The sequence below is a fragment of the Carcharodon carcharias genome, chromosome 20 (genome assembly GCF_017639515.1).
Source record: "Carcharodon carcharias isolate sCarCar2 chromosome 20, sCarCar2.pri, whole genome shotgun sequence".
Taxonomy (NCBI): Eukaryota; Metazoa; Chordata; class Chondrichthyes; order Lamniformes; family Lamnidae; genus Carcharodon; species Carcharodon carcharias.
In genome coordinates, this window is record NC_054486.1 from 34767367 (window position 1) to 34788446 (window position 21080).

A 21080-nucleotide genomic window follows, 5' to 3' on the forward strand; every position below is an offset into this window, starting at 1 on the left:
CAAATGCTGGCTGACAGTTGCTGTCTGGTCACAAACATGAAGGAGGATGCAGAAGGCAGCTGAGGTTCATGGGGTGGTACCTGATCATGATTAAGGTGTATGGGTCTGTTGCCTATTTCCCAACTCACATAAAATTCCATCCACCCATCACCCTGTTGCTCACTGACAGACATTGGTACCTGATCCAGTAATCTCTCGATTTTAAAATTCACATCCCCATCTACAACTCTCTCCGTGGCCTCGCTCCTCTCTATTTCTGTAATCTCCTCCAGCCCCACAACCTTCAAAGATACCTGCGTCCATCCAATTTTGGCCCCTTGAGCATCCTTAATTTTTAATTGGTGGCCATGCTTTCAGCTGCCAAGGCCTAACCTCTGGAATTCCCTTCCTAAACTTCTCTGCCTTTTTACCTCTTTCCCTCCCCTGTAGGATGCTCCTTAAAAGCTATCTCTTTGACTAAGCTTTTCGTTACCCTGTCCTAATATGTCCTTATGTAGTTAAGTGTCAAACTTGGTTTGATACTATGAAGCACCTTGAGACATTTTGCTATGTTAAAGCTGCTGTATAAATACAAGTTGTTATTTAGGAAAAGAGGGTATTGGAGCCTGCCTCTCACCTGGCTGTAGGGGATGTTGCTTTGCATCTCTGAGCATTGCCCCAGGCTGATGATGATATTTCCCATTTTGTAAGGATCTTGAGATTGCATGCATTTTCCTCTCTGTCTCATCACAACCGTTTCAGACATTTCCTTTTCTGGGATTCTAAAGCAAAATAAACATGTGAAGCCATACAAAGTGCCACACTCAGTCATGACAAACTGGATAGAAACAGTACCTGAGGAAATACATGTTGTGTACGACATGGATATATGTGTCCCACACAAACACCACTAATAATATCAACACATGCTCATATTGTTCCTCAAAAGGTTGACAAATGGTTTCTGACAGCTGCATGATTCCCAATGTTTTAGCAGTTTTGTTGCATGCATCGTCTGTCTCACTGCCACATTGATAGAGACCTGGTTCTTGATAATGGCATCGGCTAAGCCATAGGAAATGTTGTATAACCTCTGGCTAGACTCCTTTTGGAGTAGTGTATTCTGTCCTGGACGATACGGTCTGAATTTTCGCAAACCAGAGAAACTCCGCACCATAGCCAAAATGGCACCGGAGTCTGGATTCTGGAAGTCCTGTCCCCAAACAAGGCACCCATAATTTTTGCTGGGGGTTGGGGGGAGCATGTAAATGTCCAGCTGCCTTCAAACAGATATAATTTTCATTACCAGGATGTCAAAACACAACTCGTGGGCTTTACACATTTGAGGAAAAGGTCTACAGGTGCTAGAGTTAGTGCAAGAGGTAAGCTATCCTTTTGGAGAGGACCAGTTACCCTTTTGGAGAGGTAAGATGCCCCATTGGAAGAGATAAGGTGCCCTTTGGGATTGTTAAGCGTAGACATGAATGTACATAATAAGTGGATAAGCTCAATGGAATGGTCAAGCTATCAAGTCATTTAAATCCCCAAACCCAAGCCCTTTAAATTTTTGAAAAAAAGAAGCAGCCTGCTATGACTTTGCTTGCAATTTCACTAACTGCCTGTTTACATAAGCTTGAGGGCTATCATTATAGGACTAATGCTGCTTGACTGCTTCTACATCCTACCGTTATCACAGTGGGGATGGGGGGCTGTAAGTTTACAGTTTGATTGATAGTTCCAAGTGCTTATAAAGAGATTTGCTGTCTTTGATGTGGGGCTATGGATATAAGTGTTTGTTTTCATAAACGAATAAGGACTTGAAGGAATGTTTGTTTGTTTTTATCAGGGATTAAGTACTTGAATACATTTAAATGCATTGAATGGGTTTTTTTATGAATATTTTTAAATAGTGAAGTCTGCAATGTGGACTTAGAACTTTATTTCATTTCATCTCACCTTGGCTCCTGAGGCCTGTCCATGTTGGATACTGGGTGACTGGGGAGCACAGAGTGAAAGGGAAAAGTGTGGTGGGTTGGGTGGCGGGGGTTAGCATGAGTTTGCACTATGTTGGTATAGGGGCTATAAAGGACCGTGGGGTGATTGGGAGAGTCATGGGTTGGCACTGTTGGCATGGGGCTATAAAGGGCAATTGCAGGTAGGTGGGGGGTATGAAGTGAAGTGGAGGTTTTGATATACCATGGGAGTGGGTAGAGGGGCATGAGGTGGCATAGATGGAGCATGGGTAGTGGGTGAGAGGGTTAGAGTGGTGAGGGCTGTTTTTGGTTTTATTGATTTTTACAATTGGGATGAAGTCCCAGAGCACCAAGGCGAGTCTTTGATGCAGCCCGACCCAACACCTGGCAGCTCCTGTGGCTGCCTCCGAACTCTTTCTGTGGACAGCGTGCCTGATTCCAGTTAGCACCTCCACCCCCCGCTCCCCCCAACCATCACTGCCCTGGAACGAAAATTAGACAATCCAGGGCACTTTCAGCCAAATTGTTTTTAAGGAGTGGGACTCTGCGGTCTCGAATCAGGAGTGAAAATTTGGCCCTACATATTGGCCTTGCAGTGCAGGTTTAGCAGAATTATAATGGGGCTAAAAGAGTTAAATTATGAGGACAGGTTGTATAGATTAGACTTGTATTCTCTTGAGTTTATAAAATTAAGGGGTGATGTAATTGAAGTGTTTAACATGATTAAAGAAGTTGATAGAAGAGACTGAACAGGTAGATTTGAAAAGGGGGTTGCAGGATAAAGCAGTGGAAGGAACTCAGGGAAGAGAGTGCTCAGGTACAAATTAGACATATTTCTTTGAAAGGAAAATGAAAAGGATCCAAAGCTAATGTGCCCTGGATGACAAAGGAAATGAAATTTTAAATAAAACAGAAGAAGGAAATATATGACAAATTTTCGGAGCATGGTTCAGTTAATGACCAAGAGGATTCTGGAAAGTACTGGAGGAAATTGAAAAAGTTAATCAGGAGGTAAAGTGAGATTATGAGAAAAGATTAACAGGCAACATTAAGCTATACCCTTACATTTTATTTCTTTATAAAATGTTTAAACAGTTAGTTAGGGAATAAATCAGGCCTATTCAGGACCCAAGGGAAATCTTCATGTAGAGGTAGCATGTGTAGCTAAAGTATTAAATGAGTACTTTGCATCTGTGTTTTCACAAAGGGATGGATGATGTGAAGTTTATACAAAAAGAGGAAAGAAAGTTAGACACACAATTGTAATAGATAGAAAAGACATCCTAAAATGGTCAGCATTACTGAATATTGGTAAGTCCCCTGATCCAGATTGAATGTATCCGACATTGCTGAAAGAAATAAATAACAATAGAAATAGGTAGAAATAGCAGAGGCATTTACAACGATCTTTCAATTCTCATTAGATACAGGATTAGTGCTGGAGGACTGGAAGGTTGCTAATGCTATACTACTATTCAAGAAAGAGTACAGGCCAATCAGCTTATCATCAGTGGTGGGAAAGTTAGCAGAAATAATGATCAGAGACAAAATAAATCTCATTTGGAAAAACATGGATCAATCAAGGACAGCTAGCATGGATTTGTTAAAAGTAAATTGTGTCTTACTTAGATAATTGAATTCTTTGAGGTAACAGAGAAGGTTGATTACAGTTGTGCAGTAAGTGTCTATATGGACTTTTGGAAGACAAACTGTTGCACAGGAGAGTTATTAAGTAGATGGGTGCCCATGGAATTGAGCAGAAGTTGGCAGTATGGATACAAAATTGGCTCAGTAACAGTAAACCAAGGGTTGTGGATGGATGGATGGAAAGTGGTTTTCAGTTGTTGCTTCCCAAGTGTCAGTTTCAGCTCCATTGCTCATTGCAATTTTTATAAATGACCTGTACACAGGTGTAGGGAGTAACACTGTAAAGTTTTGCAGATATACCAAACTTGACAAAGTCATAGATAGTGATGAAGATGGTTATAGACTTCAGAATGACAAAGACAAGATGGTGAAATGGGCAGTAGCTTGGCAAATGACATTTAATGTGGAGAAGCATGAAGTGATGCACTTTGGAAAGACTAATATGTAAAGACAGAATTTAGAAAAATTCTAAAATTTTTGAAAACAATTTTGAAATGTGTAGATAAGCAGAAGAGACCTTAGTGTTGGTGGTATAAGACTCTAGCACATAAAGGGTTAACGTGGGACTGAGTACAGTACCACCCACAAAGTGATGTAACAGAGCACATGATCTGCACCTAGGGGTCAGTGTAGTGTTGGTCAGAGCTGTGTGCAGAAGCAAGTATGGAGACCGCTCATAGCTTGGACCTTTACTGTACCGATGTATATGGGGTGGAATTTGACGGTTCTGTTATGGCGGGGGTGAGGCCATAAAATGCGAAGTACTGTCCGGAAAGTCTCACCAGTGAGAGGGACCATAAAACTCCACCCATAGTTTCTGGTAGTTAATAAATACTTAATTTTGAACTACCCAAGACTACGAATACCTTAATAGACCTACCGAACTAAGCCTAACACCTTACAACATGGTGGCAGTGAATGAAAAGCTCAAAACCCTCACAGAGACTGCAGAAGAAAATTAAAATGCTGGAAAACTGAAACAAAGAAGCATTCTGACCTAAAGAAAAGCTCAAGAATCTAAAGTGCAGAAGCAAATCACCAGAGAAAAGCTCCAAAGAAAGCCTTGGAAGCTGAAGGCAGAAATTAAATTCCTCACTGCAACAGAAGAATTGATTGAATCCCATGGTAGTCCAGCTTCAATACTCAGAGAGTGCAGAGTCAGCAGACCTAGCAGAGGTGAGCTAAAATTTAAAATTCACAATTCACAAATGGACAACACAAGTACTGAAAAAAGTTATGTACTGCAGTGGTCAGAAATTGCCATTTAAATCGCAGCCCAAGAAACCCGATTCCTGAGTCAGCGCCTGAACACATGGCAGCCGAGCTCGCTCCGAACAATGAAGGAAAAAAATTAATTGCGACTGAGTAGGCAGCTTTAAAAACCCAGAAAAATCCATGATTCAATGCTTCCATGACTCAGATTATTATGCTAAAGCAGGGAAGACTCTAACTAGTAGATCTAGGCAGACATTGTTGAAAAAATTTAAACACAGAGATCACGAACACCATTTCTGCGGGCGCCTGCCAAAACCGGCAAGCGTGGGAAAACCCTTTGTGAAGAAGCATCTGGCGGCACCATCTTGGACTTTCGGAAACCTCTTAAAGCTGAATCTGCAATAATTTTAACCATGGATCAGAAATCCACATCCAGACCGGTTTGGACTCATGCTAGGACCAAACCTGACACAAAATTAGGTCTCCTGAAGAAAAAATATTTTACATGACCGGAGTACATCAGGTCTAAGTAGGAAATCAGAAGAAGTCCGGATTAATATCTTTTTATACTTGTTTGGTGAATTTGCTGACAAAGTAATCCTAATGCAATGCATTGATAAAGCATCAGCCAGCTTCGATGAAATATTAAAAGCCATTGACAAATATTTTAACCTTCAAGTTGTGGAGCACACAAAGCTTAAAAAGGGAGGTAGAGACCCCCCCCCCCCCCCCACCCAAGTAAAGTTATGAAAAGGCCAAAGACACTACCCAAGAAAACCGCATGAGTGTGCCAAAGAGGCAGGGAACCTTCTGGAAGTCTTAAAGATAAATCTTTTTGAAAATGTCGACACATTTCTCAAACTGCAAAAGCAGGTGGCAGTGCTGGGCCAGCTGACTAAGGTCAAAGGGAAAGTTACAGACTATTCCACGCTATGAGCAGGTAATGAAGCCACATGCAGCACCATTACAGAACTAGAATGAATTAAAACTTCACTGGAGGGAGATCTGGCCAACACTGAAACCAAAATGAACAAGAACAAAGCTCTATGGCAGGTGGAGAAAGAAAAGACAAAAATAAGATTGGGAAATGTTTGTAACAAAACTGAACTGTAAGATTTGCAACACAAGACTCAAGCTGAGTATATCCCTTTGGAAACACATGCTAAACTAAAGTCTTCAATGAACCAAATTGTTCAAGATCTGAACAAACAAATTTCTGAGATGTCACAAAGTACAAAGGGGCTTTGAAAGAAACAAAAAGGTTGGAAGAATGCAATACGCAAAGATCTGAATCGTGTGCAGACTCAGTATGTATCTCCAGAAAAGGAAAGGAAAACCTGTTGAAGGATGTTCACATGCTACAAGGACCTCTCAGGTCAAAGTTTGTCCCTCTGGAACATTACAAAGAGAAGCAAGATCAATTTAATGTCACTCTGAAGAACCAGTTGGTAGGGAAATCTCAACAATGTTCAATATTCCATGGAAAAGCCAAGAGGTAAAAGAAAGAGACTGCAGAGCTGAAGAAAAAGGTTGGACATCTGGAAGAAAATTTGGAAAAAAATTACATTTCCAAAGAGATATATGAATAAATGGAAATTAACAACCTAGAAAGGCAAGGGAAAGTAGAAGTTCTCACAAAAGAATGTGAAAAGTCTCAGAAAGAATTGACAGATGTGCAATTACAGAATGTGAGCTTGAAGGATAGTGCAGAGGACTTGTGCTCTCCTAAGGAAAAACTGATCAGTAAAGAGAAGTAAATTGCATGTACGAAAGATAAGTTTGACATTGAAAAATGAGGACAGGTGAGAACACAGGAGTGTCACTTACAGGAAGTAGAACAGTTGAAAGACGTCTTGAAATGCCTAAATTACGAACTGATCAAAACAAATCGGACAAAGATAGATTTCAATTAAAACTTGATGAACTTCAAACATCAAGTCTCTAGTGAGCATCATGGAAAATACCTGGAACAGGAGAAAGAATTGCTGATGCATCAGAACAGTTGCTTGAAAGCAGAATTAACAACCAATACTGATGAAATTCTTGAACTTCAATCCAGTCAGAACAAGATGCAGGATGAGATGCGTAATGTGGAAGAGCAAATCCAAACTTTAAAAGTAGATAAGGAAAATTTTAAGAAACAGATTAAGACTCTTTCAATTCATTTGTTAGATCTTCAAAGAGCACACATTGACCATGGAACAAAGTTCCAAAAGGAACTGAGTGCCCAGGCAAGGTCTTAAACTTATATAAGAGATCTGCAGATAACTCTGAGACAAAGACAACTGAAATTAGCAGAACAGTTGCGGAGCTGCATGAAAACACTCATAGGGCAGAACTTTCCCCCCGTCGAGGGGGAAGTTGAAGAGCGGGTATTCGGAAGCATGCCTCCAATCAGTGCCTCCAATTGGGGGCACACCGCCATTTTATATGTGCGGGCCAATTAAGGCCCATCCAGTGTGACATCCGCATGGAAGCGCTATGTACTCCCTGTGCAGGCGGGGGGATTCCCTAAGCCCGGGAGTACGCTTTTTCATGCAAGCGCACGAAAGAGTGCATTCATCTCCCTGAGGCAAAGTGCTGCCTCAGGGAAATCAGCTGTTCTGTGACAAAAATTAAAAATAGAAAAAAAAATCCCTGACATGTCCCCCCATCTGACACTGTCACATGAGTTGGGACATGTCCATAACTTTTAAAAACACTTTAATTAAATTTTTAAAAACCTACATGAAATCTCATCCCATCTGTAGATGAGGTTTCATGCTTTTTCTAATGCCTGCCAGTGCTCCTGGCCTGCCCACCAACCTTAAGGTTGGACGGGCAAGTCCATTAATTATTTCAATGACTCTGTCAATGTCTTCACTTGGCCATTGACAGGTTGGTGGGTGCACAGCTGATTCTGCTGAGCCTCCACCTACCTGAAAATTGAAATGAGGCGCGGTGATATCAGGAGTTCCACCCAATGTCACCACGCATCATTTTATGTGTCGGCAAGCAGGCCCCACTCCCCCGCACCCCCCTGCTCGCCGACAGGAAAATTCTGGCCATAAGCTCAAAAGACAAATAGAAAATAAGAGCGTAATTAAAGATTTGGGTACAATCGTGAAACAAGGGGAATGAAGGTTCCATTTTTGAAACATCAATCTCAACGTGCATCACACCGAGCTACATGAAGAAAAAGAAAACACACTGTACAGATGAGCTGAAAGTTCATTCCCCCTGCAAAGAACAGGCTAAACCAACAATCATAACAAAAATGCGGAATTGACAAAGAGTGATTCAGTGCTAAGGAACGAAAAAAGATGAAAAGACACCCAGATGCCAGAACAACCTCCAATTCAACAAAGTTTACGTGCAGCAAAAGAGTCTACCACTTCTCTGACTGTAGTGAGAACAAGATATGGAAAGGTTATACAGACTCCAGACTACCTTAACCTATGAACTCAGAGACTTGATGGGAGGAAATGGAGTCAATGTAATAATATAAGTACATGGGGTAAACTGGGACAATATTGTAAGGGAGGTGTAGTATGAAGGTGTGGCACACAAAGGGTTAACATGGGACTGAGTACAGTACTGCCCACACAGTGATGTAAGAGAACACGTGATCCATACTTGGGGGTCAATGTAGTGTTGGATAGAACTGTGTGTAGAAGCAAGCATGGAGACAGCTCCTAGCTTGGACCTTTACTGTACCTGTATATATAGTTTCTAGTAGTTAATAAATACTTGCTGTTGAACTACCTAAGACCACGAATACCTTAATAAGACCTACTGAACTACATGCAACACCTTACAACAGTGTCCATCTAAACAAATCCTTCTCGGTGGCAGAGCAAGGTGATAAGGTGATTGAAAACCATTTGGGTTACTAGGGTTTATAAACAGAGGAATAGAACGTAAAATGAAGAGAGAATGCTAACATTTGATAAATTACTGGTTTGGCCTTAGCTGGAATATTGTGGCCAAATCTGGGCACCACAATACAGGAAAGATGTAAAAGGCCTTAGAAAGGGTAAAGAGGTTTTTTACCAGGACATTACCAGGGATGAGGGACTTCAGTTAAGAGATGTTGGAGAATTTAGGACTGTTCTTGCAGCAGAGATGGTTAAGAGGTGACTTAATAAAGTGTATAATAATTTCCATATCATGATTTGCAGAAGGCATTTGACAAGGTGCCACATCAAAGGTTATTACAGATAGAAGATTGGCTAGCCACAGGAAGCAGTATTGGCATAAATGGGTCTTTTTCTGGTTGGCAAGATGTAACGAGTGGTGTGCCACAGGGATCATTGCTGGAGCCTCAACGTTTTACAATTTATATAAGTGACTTGGATTAAGGGATTGAAGGAATGATTGATAAATTTGCTGATGACACAAAGATAGGTGGGAAAATAATTGTGAAGAGGACATACGGAGGCTGCAAAGTGACATAGATAGGTTAAGTGAGTGGGCAAAGATCTGGCAAATGGAGTAGAATATGGGCAAATGTGAAATTGTCCATTTTGGCATGAAGAATAAAAAAGAAGCTTATTATCTAAATAGTGAGAGATTGCAGAGCTTTGAGATTCAGAGGGATCTGGATGTCTTAATGCATGAATCACAAAAGATCAGTATGCAGGTACAGCAGGTAATTAGGAAAGCTAATAGAATGTTATCATTTATTGTGAGGAGAATTGATTACAAAAGTAGGGAGGTTGTGCTTCAGTTGTACTGGGCATTAGTGAGACCACATCTGGAGTATTGTGTACAGTACTGGTCTCCTTATTTAAGGAAAGGTGTAGATGCATTAGAAGCAGTTCTTAGAAAGTTTACAAAACTAATACCAGGATTGGGCGGGTTGTCATATGAGGAAAGGTTGTACAGGTTAGCCTTGTACGCACTGGAGTTTAGAAGAGTGAGAGGCGACTTGATCGAAACCTTTAAGATCTTGACTGGTCTTGACAGGTGGATGCGTAGAGGATGTTTGCTCTTGTGGAAGAATCTAGAACTAGGGGTCACTGTTTGAAGACTCACTTAACACAGATATAATGAGAATTTTTTTTCTCTCAGAGGGTCGTGAGTCTTTGGAACTCTCTTCCTCAAAAGGCGGTGGAAGCAGACTAGATTCTTAACAAGGGGCTTATTAGGGGTAGGCAAGAATATAGGTTTGAGGTTACAATCAGATCAGTCATGATCATATTGAATGGCGGTGCAGGTTCAAGTGGACAAGCGGCTTACTTCTGCTCCTAATCTGTATGTTCATACATCTGTATATATTGAACTGGTGGTTTCTTCTCAATTTTCATAAGAATTGAAAAATAAACACCCGATGATTGACAGTGTGGCCAAATCAGTGCCAGTGGTGAAGGATTTGGAAACCACACTTAGGAGGACATGGGCTGGGAATCAAACGGGTGTTTGCATAAGTCAGTGTGAGATTTAAGGAATCTGCCTATGTTACAAGGCTGTGTTTATTTGTAACACAAATGATCAGACCAGATTTCTGATTGGTTCCCTTGGAAAACAAGAAAACAGTTTGTCTGGAAAGTGTAATTTAATCCTGCTTGCTGCAGTGTTAAGCAATATTCTCTACAATGTGTGATTTGACCCAGTCATTGTCAAGACAGGAAGCTTGTAAGGATTCGTCTTTCAATAAAATAATGGGTGCATGCATGTAGGGTTGAGGTGCATTTTTAAAAATTCATTCATGGGACGTGGGCCTCACCGGCTAGGCTGCATTTATTGTTCATCCCTAATTGCCCTTTAGAAGGTTGTGGTGAGCTGCCTTCTTGAACCACTGCAGTCCATGTGGTGTAGATACCCCCACAGTGCTGTTAGGGAGGGAGTTCCAGGATTTTGACCCAGTGACAGTGAAGGAACGGCGATATATTTCCAAGCCAGGATGGTGAGTGACTTAGAGAGGAACTTCCAGGTGGTGGTGTTTCCATACATCCACTGCCCTTTTCTTTCTAGATGCTAATGGTTGTGGGTTTGGAAGGTGCTGTCTAAGGAGCCTTGGTGAATTCCTGCAGTGTATCTTGTAGATGGTGCATTGGGGGTGGCGGGAGTGAATGTTTGTGGATGTGGTGCCAATCAAGTGGGCTCCTATGCCCTGGATGCTGTTGTACTTCTTGAGTGTTGTAGGAGCTGAACTCATCCAGGCAAGTGGGGAGTATTCCATCACACTCCTGACTTGTGCCTTGTAGATGGTGGATAGGCTTTGGGGAGTCAGGAGGTGAGTTACTCGCCACAGGATTCCTGGTCTCTGACCTGCTCTTGTAGCCACAGTATTTATATGGCTAGTCCAGTTCAGCTTCAGATCAGGGGTGATGGTTAGATTCTCTCTTGTTGGAGATAGTCATTTCCTGACACTTGTGGGGCGTGAATGTTACTTGCCACTTGTCAGCACAAGCCTGGATAATGTCCAGGTCTTGCTGCATTTGGACATGGACTGCTTCAGTATCTGAGGAGTTGCGAATGGTCTTGAACATTGTGCAATCATCAGCGAACATCCCCACTTCTGACCTTATGATGGAAGGAAGGGCAGTGATGAAGCAGCTGAGGATGGTGGGCTGAGGACCCTGCCCTGAGGAACTCCTGCAATGATGTCCTGGAGCTGAAATGATTGACCTCCAACAACCACAACCAACATCCTTTGTGCTAGATATGACTCCAACACAAAGGAGAAATATACTTAATGAAGACTAATTTGCAGGGTCCAAGGGAAAAAGCTGTGGAGTGTGTCTAAACTGGACAGCTCTTTTAAAGAACTGGCATGAGATGGGCCAAATGGTCTCATGCCAGTTTGGCGATTCAGTGATTCATCATACATGTATTCCTGTGCTTTAGCTTCACCAGGCTGGCACTTCAATTGTAGGTATGTCTGATGTTGCCCCTGGCGTGATCAATTTCAAGACCATGCTGGTGGTTCCTGCTTCTATGCTTCCCAGCACATGACTTTCCACCCATTCATCTCAGCCCCTAAATTTTATTGGCAATGGCTCAGATATTGGATTATTGTGTCCACTCAGTGTTGAGGTGATCTTAAATTTCCAGCACCAGATACTGGAGCCAAAACAATCTGAAAAAGGCATTGTTCATTTCCCTCTCTTACCTTCTCCTCCCCACCACCACTCCCTCACAAAGCTAACCACTAACTGTTATTAGAGAACTCACCAATGTGGAACTGAAACCTCACTTAGTAGATGGCAAGAACCAGAAACTATTTCAGAATCACAGAATGTTATGGCACAGAAGGAGGTCATTCGGCCCATCATGTCTGCACCAGCTCTCAAAATGAGCATCATGACTTAGTGCCATTCTCCTGCCTTTTCCCTGTACCCTTGCAAATTGTTTCTATTTAAATAATCATCTAATACCCTCTTGAATGCCTCAGTTGAATCTGCCTCCACCACATTTCCAGGCAGTGCATTCCAGACTCAAACCACTCACTGTGTGAAAACATTTTTTCTCACATCACATTTGCTTCTTTTGTAAATCACTTTAAATCTGTGCCCTCTCGTTCTCGATCCTTTTACAATTGAGAATAGTTTCTTCCTGTCTATTCTGTCCATCCCCCTCATGATTTTGAACACCTCTGTCAAATCTCCTTTTAGCCTTCTCGCTCCAAGGAGAACAGTCCCAACCTCTCCAATCTATCTTCATAACTGAATTTTCTCATCCCTGGACACATTCTTGTAAACTTCTTCTGCACTCTCTCCAATGCATTCGCATCCTTTCTATAATGTGGCGCCCAGAACTGTACACAATACTCTAGCTGAGGTCTAACTAGTGTCTTATATAAGCTCAGCATAACCTCCTTGCTCTTGTAGGCTATGACCCTATTAATAAAGCCCAGGGCATTGTCCTCCTCACAGTTTACAATGCTTCCAAGTTTCATATCATCCGCAAACTTTGAAATTGCCTCCTGCTCACCAAGATCTAGATCATTTACATCTATCAGGAAAAGCAAGGGTCCCAATACTGACCCCTGGGGAACTCCACTACAAACCTTCCTCCAGCCCGAAAAACATCCATTACCCTCTGTTTCCTATTATTCAGCTAATTTTGTATCCATGTTGCTATTGTCCCTTTTATTCCACAAGCTATAACTTTTCTCATAAGTCTGTTGTGTGGCACTGTATCGAATACCTTTTGAAAGTCCATGTACACCACATCAAAAGCATTACCCTCATCAACCCTCTCTGTTACCTCTTCAAAAAACTCCAGTAAGTTAGTTAAACATGGCTTCCCCTTTAGAAATCCATGCTAGCTTTGCCTAATCAAAGCACATTTTTCCATGTGGCTATTAATTCTATCCCAAATTGTTTCAACAAGCTTCCCCACCACTGAAGTTAAACTGACTGGTCAGTAATTGCTGGGCTTATCTTACAACCTTTTTTGAACAAGGGCATAATGTTTTCAATTCTCCAATGTCCTGGCACCTCCCCTGAGTCTAGGGAAGACTGCAAAATCATGGCCAGTGCCGCTGCAATTTCCTCTCTTACTTCCTTCAATGTCCTTGGATGCTTCTCATTTGGTCCCGGTGCCTTGTCAACTTTAAGTACCGACAGTTTATCCAACACTTCCTCCTTATCAATTTTGAATTGTTCTAGTGACAGCGTTTCCTCCTCTGTCACCATGGCCTTGGTAGCATCTGCTTTCTTGGTAAAAACACATGCAAAGTATTCACATCTCAGCCATGCCCCTTGCCTCCATGTGTAAATCCCCTTTTTGGTCCCTACTCCTCCTTTTACTACCCTCTTAGTATTTGTGTGCCAATTGAAGACTTTGGGATTCCCCTTTATGTTGGCTGCCAGTCTTTTCTCATAAACCCTCTTTGCTTCTCTTATTTGCTTTTCACCTCCCCTCTGAACCTTTTGCATTCCGCTTGGTTCTCAATTGTATTTTCTACCTGACACCTGTCATAAGCACACTTTTTCTTCTTTATCTTAATTTCCATTTCCTTTTCCATCCAGGGAGCTCTGGATTTCTTTGCCCCGCCTTTTCCTTTTGAGGAAATAAAACCTGATTGTGCCCAAACCATTTCTTCTTTGAAGGTAGCCCATTGTTCAGCTAGTTTTTCCTGCCAATGTTTGGTTCCAGTCTATCCAGCCTAGCTCCATTCTTGCCCCATTGAAGTTGGCTCCCCCCAGTTAATTATTCTTATTCTGGATTGCACATTGTCCTTTTCTACTGCCATCCTACAATACAATGATCACTGTCTCCTAAATGTTCCCCCACTGACACTTGATCTACTTGGCCCACCTCATTTCCAAGAACCAGGTCGAACAGTGCATCAGTGCATCCTTTCTTGTTGGACTGGACACATACTGCTGCAGAAAATTCTCCTGAACACAATCTAGGAACTCTTGCCCCTCTCTGCCCTTTACACTACCACTATCCCAGTCTACACTCGGGTAACTAAAGTCCCGCATTGTAACTATTCTATAATGTCTGCATCTCTCTGTAATTTCCCTGCAGATTTGTTCCTCTACATCCTTCTCACTAGTTGGCTGTCTATAGACTACATAGAGCAATATAATTGCACCTTTTTTGTTCCTTAGCTCTAGCCAACTTGATTCTGTCTTTGAACCCTCTGGGACATCTTCTTTCTCCAGCACTGCAATACTCTCCTTAACCAATACCACCACCCTTCCTCCTTTTCTTCTTTTCCTATCTTTTCTGAACACCTTGTGCCCAGGAATATTGAACACCCAGTCATGCCCTTCCTTGAGACAGACCTCTGTTATCCCCACGTCATATTTCCATATGGCAATCTGTGCTTGTAACTCCCCAATCTTATTTACTATGCTCCGTGCATTCACGTACATACACAGTAACCCTGATTAACACTTCATGACTTTCTCCCTTACTCCGACTCCACCTATTAATTTACTATTCTCTACACTAGTGCTATCTGTCTCTCCCAGTATTTTGTGTGCCCTGGTATTATTCTTCAATACTCCCTTCTCGTTCCCACACCCCTGCCAAGTTAGTTTAAAGCCCTCCCAACAGCACGAGCAAAACTCTGGCTCTGTTCGGGTGCAACTCGTCCAACTTGTACAGGTGCCATCTTTCCCAGAGCCAGTCCCAGGAATCTGAAGCCCTTTGCAAGAGACCTAATAAGTAGCACAACAAACGTTAAATATATGCGACAGAACACAGATAGGCTGACAGAATGGGCAGACAAGGAACAGATGGAATTTAATACAGGGAAGTGTGAGGTGATGCATTTTGGCTGAAGGGATAGGGAGAGGCAATATAGAGTTAATGACACAGTTGTAAAGAGGGGACAAAAGGACCTTGGGATTCATGTGCATAGATTTTTGAAAGTGGCAGGGCATATTGAGAAAGTAGTTAGCAAAGCTTTTGCGATCTTGGGCTTCATGAATAGAAGACATTGAGTACAAAGTTATGCAGAAGTTTTATAAAGCTCTGGTTCGACCACAACTAGAATATTCATCCAGTTTTGGTCACATCACTTTTGGAAGAATGTGAGGGTCCTTGAGATGGTGCAGAGGAGATTTACCAGAATGGTTCCAGGCATAAGGAATTTTCACCACAAGGTTAGGTTAGAGAAGCTGGGCTTGTTCTTCTTGGAATAAAGGAGTTTGAGGGGGGATTTGATAGAGGTATATAAGAATATGACAGGTCATGTAAGGTAAACAAAAGGACTATGGGACACAGGTTTAAGGTTTTGGGCAAGACGTGCATGGAGAATGTGAGAAAGAAATTTTTTACATAGCGGTTGATTATGTCCTGGAACTCACGGCCTACCAGGGTGGTGGAAGCTGAGATGATCAATCATTTCATAAGAAATTGGATCGGCATTTGAGGAAAATAAACCCGCAGGGCTACAGGGATAGAGCGGGAAAATGGAATGACCGAATAGCTCCACAGAGAGCCTGCATGGACTTGGTAAGCCAAATGGCTGCCTTCCGTGTTGTAATGACTCTGTGCCTTACTGTTACTCTCTAGAATGTAGCATGAACAACACCATCCCACCAGTTAGAGGATGTGCAGCTTCAGCAGCAGCTGCCTGCCTCCAGGCTCAACAACGCAACATAACAGACCCGGGAACAGGAAGAATGTGCTTCAGAAGGGAGGCCCCACTCCCGGGCCAGAATCTTCTGTTCGGCTTGTGGGGGCGGGCCTCGCACACCAACGTGTAAACTGACGCGCGATGACGTTGGGTGTGCGTCCCGATGTCACCGTGTGTCATTGTGATCTTTCGTTTGGCGAGCTCGCACTGAAGTCGGCTGCGCGTCCGCCGAATTGTCAAAGGCCTGTTAAGGCCATTAATAAACTAATTCAGCAATTTGACAGGGCTGCCCGTAAAGGTTGCCGGGCAGGCAAAGAGCCCAGGCGGCCTTCGGGCTTTTCATGAAACCTCATCCACAGTGTCACATGAGAGGACATGTGTAAATGATTTTTAACTTTTTTTATTTTGAGGTTTGAACATGAACTTAATCTCACTGAGGCAGCTCTGTGCCTCAGGGAGATTTCTGCACTCTTTTGTTGAGAGCTACCAGGTGCACATCAAGCTGGGTGGGTCTTAATTGGCCCGCCCACATAAGATGGTGGCATTTGGCCAATTGTGGGTGGAGATCAGCTCTGCGCCAGCCCGCGCCCACTCCCAACAAGGAGAAAACTCTCATCCCCTGGTCTCCTGTTCCTGAAACCTGCTGAAGCAGACTGCTGCCGAGCCTGACAGGCTGCTGCTGCTGCTGTTTATCAGGCCAGGTGTACATGGTAATAATAACAGTAATAAAAGGTGTAAGTAGCTCCTGTCTCTAATTGATCTCCTATGTCATTGTGCAAAGAGGGGCAACAGCAAGTCTAAACTTCTGGTGAAGTGGGGTTAGTTAAGTCAGGGTGTATTGATGCAGCACAGTCCCCATTTAAATGCAGTGCAGCACCACCACTGTCTAGAAGGTGCAATTTTAGTGTGACAAGTTTACATTGTGCAGCCGCCAATATCAATGTGACAGAGAGTTTTACAATGTGCAAAAAACATTGCGATAAAAATATAATAATATGAATAAAATAAGATTTTGGAAACAGGAAACCTGCAGATGTAAGCTTAGTATCATTATTAATTATGATCATAAGTTAGGTATATAAATTGTGTCTTGCACATAGATGGCATGAGTAGTCTGGAAGACACAGCTTAGGAACCCCTGAGGAGTTCTCTGTTCATGAGAATTGTTGGTCTGCAAGTAATGATTTGTATTAGTGAGTTTATTAATTAGACATCTTTTATTTCAAGTCCAACTGCTTGTATCACAAGGGAAGGACAGTTGAGAATTGTAAACCCTAATAATGGACAGAGAACAAAGGGTAAGAGAAGAAGCTAATTGGAAACCTGCAGCAATCCTACCTCAGCTCAGGATAGACATTCTCTAGGTACCACTGAAAGGACTTGCACTGTAGCTTCTTCCGTAGCTGCACTCGATCTGCAATACTAAAACAGATAGCACTAAGTTCTGGATCTTCAACCACCAATTAAGGTGTCACAGTTTATAAATAAGGGATTCAACCTGTTAGAAACACGGCCATGTTTGTGCTCACAAGTGCCCCATTTTACTTGCACTTCCTGGAAGGGACTCAATCAGAAATTCAAGTGGACTTTGACTTTGATCCTCTGGATACAGAGAGGCACTGGTAGGACAGCGAGATCACCTGGTCCTGTCCTGTCAGCCATGCCTCAGAGGATAGCACTCTACCCTGTGACTCAGAAGGTTGTGGACTCAAGCCCTATTTCAGACACTTGAGCACACAATCCAGGCTGACATTGCCAGTGCAGTAATGAGGGAATGCTGTCAGTGCAGTATTGAGGAAATGCTGCACTGCTGGAAGTGTTGTCTTTAAGATGAGATGTGGCCTTTAGAGATTCCACTGCATATTTGAAGAAGAGCAGGGTCAATGTCCCTATGCCCAAGACACTGTGCCAAAAAAAAACAGAAACATCTCATTGCTGTGAGTTGTGGACAAAATGGCTGCCACTGTTTCCTATGTAATAAAGGTCACTCTACTTTGAAGTAGTTCATTGTGTGTGCAGCAGTTTGAGATGTGACAAAGTGCTCTGTTGAAATAGATAGAAATTCAGCGGATTTATAAGGAAGAGACAGGAAATATGAATGGAAAGGAAGCTGCTTATTTCACAGACTTACTTTCCATAGGCCTTTCCAACAGCTGAGGGCCTGGCTTCATAGTAGTATTGTTTATAGTCATCCATCCAGACCTCCACAGTGCGTTTGGTGTTCCTTCAACAAACACATGTAGACGTTCTTCAATATTTACAATATCAGAACTTAAAATAAAACAGGAACTTGTCAACTTATCACCCATGATTAATGATGTCAAACAGCCTAGACTAATGTATATTAAACTAATTATTTCCCTCCTCTTTTTATTACCAGCCCATCACCCCTCCTGTCTGACTCACTCACCATATTTCTGTTTCCTCTGTTAACTTCACCTGCCTCAGTTTTGAATTGTGTACTCAAAGTGCTAACTTTGTATTGCCAGTCCTGCTTCCATTATTTAATGAACTGCTCTTAGACTTTCAGTCCCAAGCTCCTGACCTTTGACCAATTGGTGCAGAAGGTGAGCAGGCAGATGGGAGGATCACCTCAATGGGTTGCTCCTGGGTCTGACTAAGGTAGTCATGCATCTGTTCAGCCAACAAACAGCTGAGGAGGTTTGTTTGGTCCGACTGCTTGCCTCTCCTCTGAGGCTATGGGTGACCCTGGAGAGGGAGCAAGCAATGTCTGGCAGTATGCTTGAGGCCTTTTACAATAGGAGGACAACTGAGGGACTGGTGTTGACACCAAGAACAACATTATGCTTTGGTGTGATAAGTTCCCTTTATTTATAAATTTACAGTTTATTTTCTGTGCTCCTTTAAAAGGGGCGCACTTGTTAACTCCAACAGATTATGATGATTGTCATCCTAATTGGCAATTAACATAAAAATGGTAACTTTGCATTGCTTAGCAACAAGAATTTGCAGGTTAGCGTGCATAATCTTGGGTTGTATTCCCTCGAGTTTAGAGGATTGAGAGGCAATTTAATCGAGGAGTTTGAAATAATTAAAGGTAGGAGAAACTATTTCCCCTGGTGGGGGAATCCAGAACAAAAAAGCACAACCTAAAAGTTCGAGCCTGGACATTCAGAGGTGATGTCAACAAACATTTCTTCACATAAAGGGCAGTGGAAATTTGGAACTCTCGTCCTCAAAAGGCTGTGGATACTAGGGGTCAGTCAGAGCTTTCAAGAATGAGATTGATAGATTTTTGTGGAGAAATGTGATACGGAACAAAGGGTAAATAGAGTTGAAGTACAGGTCAGACATGATCTAACTGAATGGAAGAAAACGCTCAAGGGTGGGATTAAATAGTCTAATGCTGTTCTTATAGTTTAACCAGTTTCAGGAAGGCTTCCTCTATTCTGCCCTAACATTGTGTCTTTGCTCCATCTTCAGAATAACAAACTGCTCTCTATACTTTTGGTATGAATCCAACTCCCACACTGACCACATGTGGGTCAGATTGCTGATTATAGGGGTATTTTACCAACCCCCCTCACCCAAGAGGAAGGAAATAACATGGCATTTGGGGAGGGGAGTGGAATAAAGGGGTTTATGACATGTTTCTGCTCCCCTACCAGCCTAAGTAGCCTGAAATAAGACGTGAGAAGGACACCCCCTTGAGGAGCTGGGGGCCTAATTTAAACAAAAAAGTCACAGCCTACTAATGTCATTGGGATGTGCATGTCAATTTAACCCTCCTCCAGTTGCAGAGTTTCCCAGTTTCCCCCAAATCCAATACTGACTAACCTCTCTGGGACCATTTTCCTGGATTCCAGGGGATGGCTTCAACAAAATTCCCCATTGGCCTCTGACAATTCACCCCAAGTGGCCATTAACAGGGACAACTGGCTACCTGCCACTCACAGGTGGGTAACCCCGCCGCCGACGCTCCCCTGACCCTTCCCATCTCCAGAAAATGGCCTTGGAGGGGGGAATGGAGCTAGGGAACCGGCATGGTGGCCATCAATATGAAATTCCGTACCCAGCAGCCTCCGTTGCCACCCTCGGTGGAACCACCCCTAGCCAGCCCTCTCCCGAAGAGAAGAAGTCTGTGATTGGAGAAACAGCAACACGTGGGCTCTGGAGAAAGAGGTATGGGGATGGGGGAAGAGAGAGAGAGGTTGCTGTGCCATGCTGGGTGGGGGTGGAAGAGATTCTCTCCGTGTCAGGCTGGGTGGGGGAGGAAAAGACTCACAGCTGGGCCAGACCGGGTTGGGAGAGACTCACTGCCGGGCCGGGTCAGGTTGGGAGAGACTCACTGCCGGACCGGGGAGGGGAGGGAGAGACCCACTGCTGGACTGGGTCGGGGAGGGAGAGACTCACTGCCTGGCCAGGCAAGGAAGGGAGAGACTCACTGCTGGACAGGGTCAGGGAGGGAGAGACTCACTGCTGGACAGGGTCAGGGAGGAAGAGACTCACTGCTGGACAGGGTCAGGGAGGAAGAGACTCACTGCCGGACCGGGGAGGGGAGGGAGAGACCCACTGCTGGACTGGGTCAGGAAGGGAGAGACTCACTGCCTGGCCGGGCAAGGAAGGGAGAGACTCACTGCCGGGCCGGGTCAGGTTGGAGAGACTCACTGCTGGGCCGGTCCGGGTTGGGGGAGACTCACTGCTGGGCTGGTCCGGGTTGGGGGAGACTCGCTGCTGGGCCGGGTTGGGGGAGGGAGACACTGCTGGGCCGGAAGGCCATAACACGTGGGAGCAGAAGTAGGCCTTTCGACCCATTGGGTCTGCTCCGCCATTCAATGAGATCATGGTTGATCTGATAATCCTCAACTCTACTTTCCTGCCTTTTTCTCATAACCCTTGATTCCCTTACTGATTAAAAATCTGTCTATCACAGCCGTGAATATACTTAATGACCCAGCCTCTACAGCCCTCTGCGCTAAAGACTCCCACAGATTGACTGCCCTCTGAAAGAAGAAATTCCTCCTCCTCTCTATTTTAAGTGGGCAGCCCCTTACTCTGAAATTATGCCCTCTGGTCCTAAACGCTCCCACAAGAGGAAATGACCTCTCAGCATCTACCCTGTCAAGCCCCCTAAGAATCTTGTATGTTTCAATAAGGTCGCCTCTAATTCTTCTAAACACTAATGAGTACAGGCCCAACTTACTCAACCTCTCCTCATAAGAAAATACCTCCATCCCCGGGATTAACTTAGTGAACCTTCTCGGGGCTGCCTACAATGC

At 43.4% G+C, this 21080-nt stretch overlaps 1 protein-coding gene across 1 annotated transcript in view; it reads right to left on the minus strand.

The window, feature by feature from the left end:
* The window catches only part of galnt16 (UDP-N-acetyl-alpha-D-galactosamine:polypeptide N-acetylgalactosaminyltransferase 16), a 157654-nt gene that overhangs the window by 14953 nt on the left and 121621 nt on the right, over positions 1-21080 (minus strand). The window contains exons 11-13 of the mRNA XM_041214883.1: positions 17972-18064; positions 17179-17262; positions 617-761 (exon numbers count right to left, since the gene is read on the minus strand). Coding sequence (XP_041070817.1) covers positions 617-761; positions 17179-17262; positions 17972-18064 — 322 coding nt within the window. The remainder of the gene's footprint in view (positions 1-616; positions 762-17178; positions 17263-17971; positions 18065-21080) is intronic.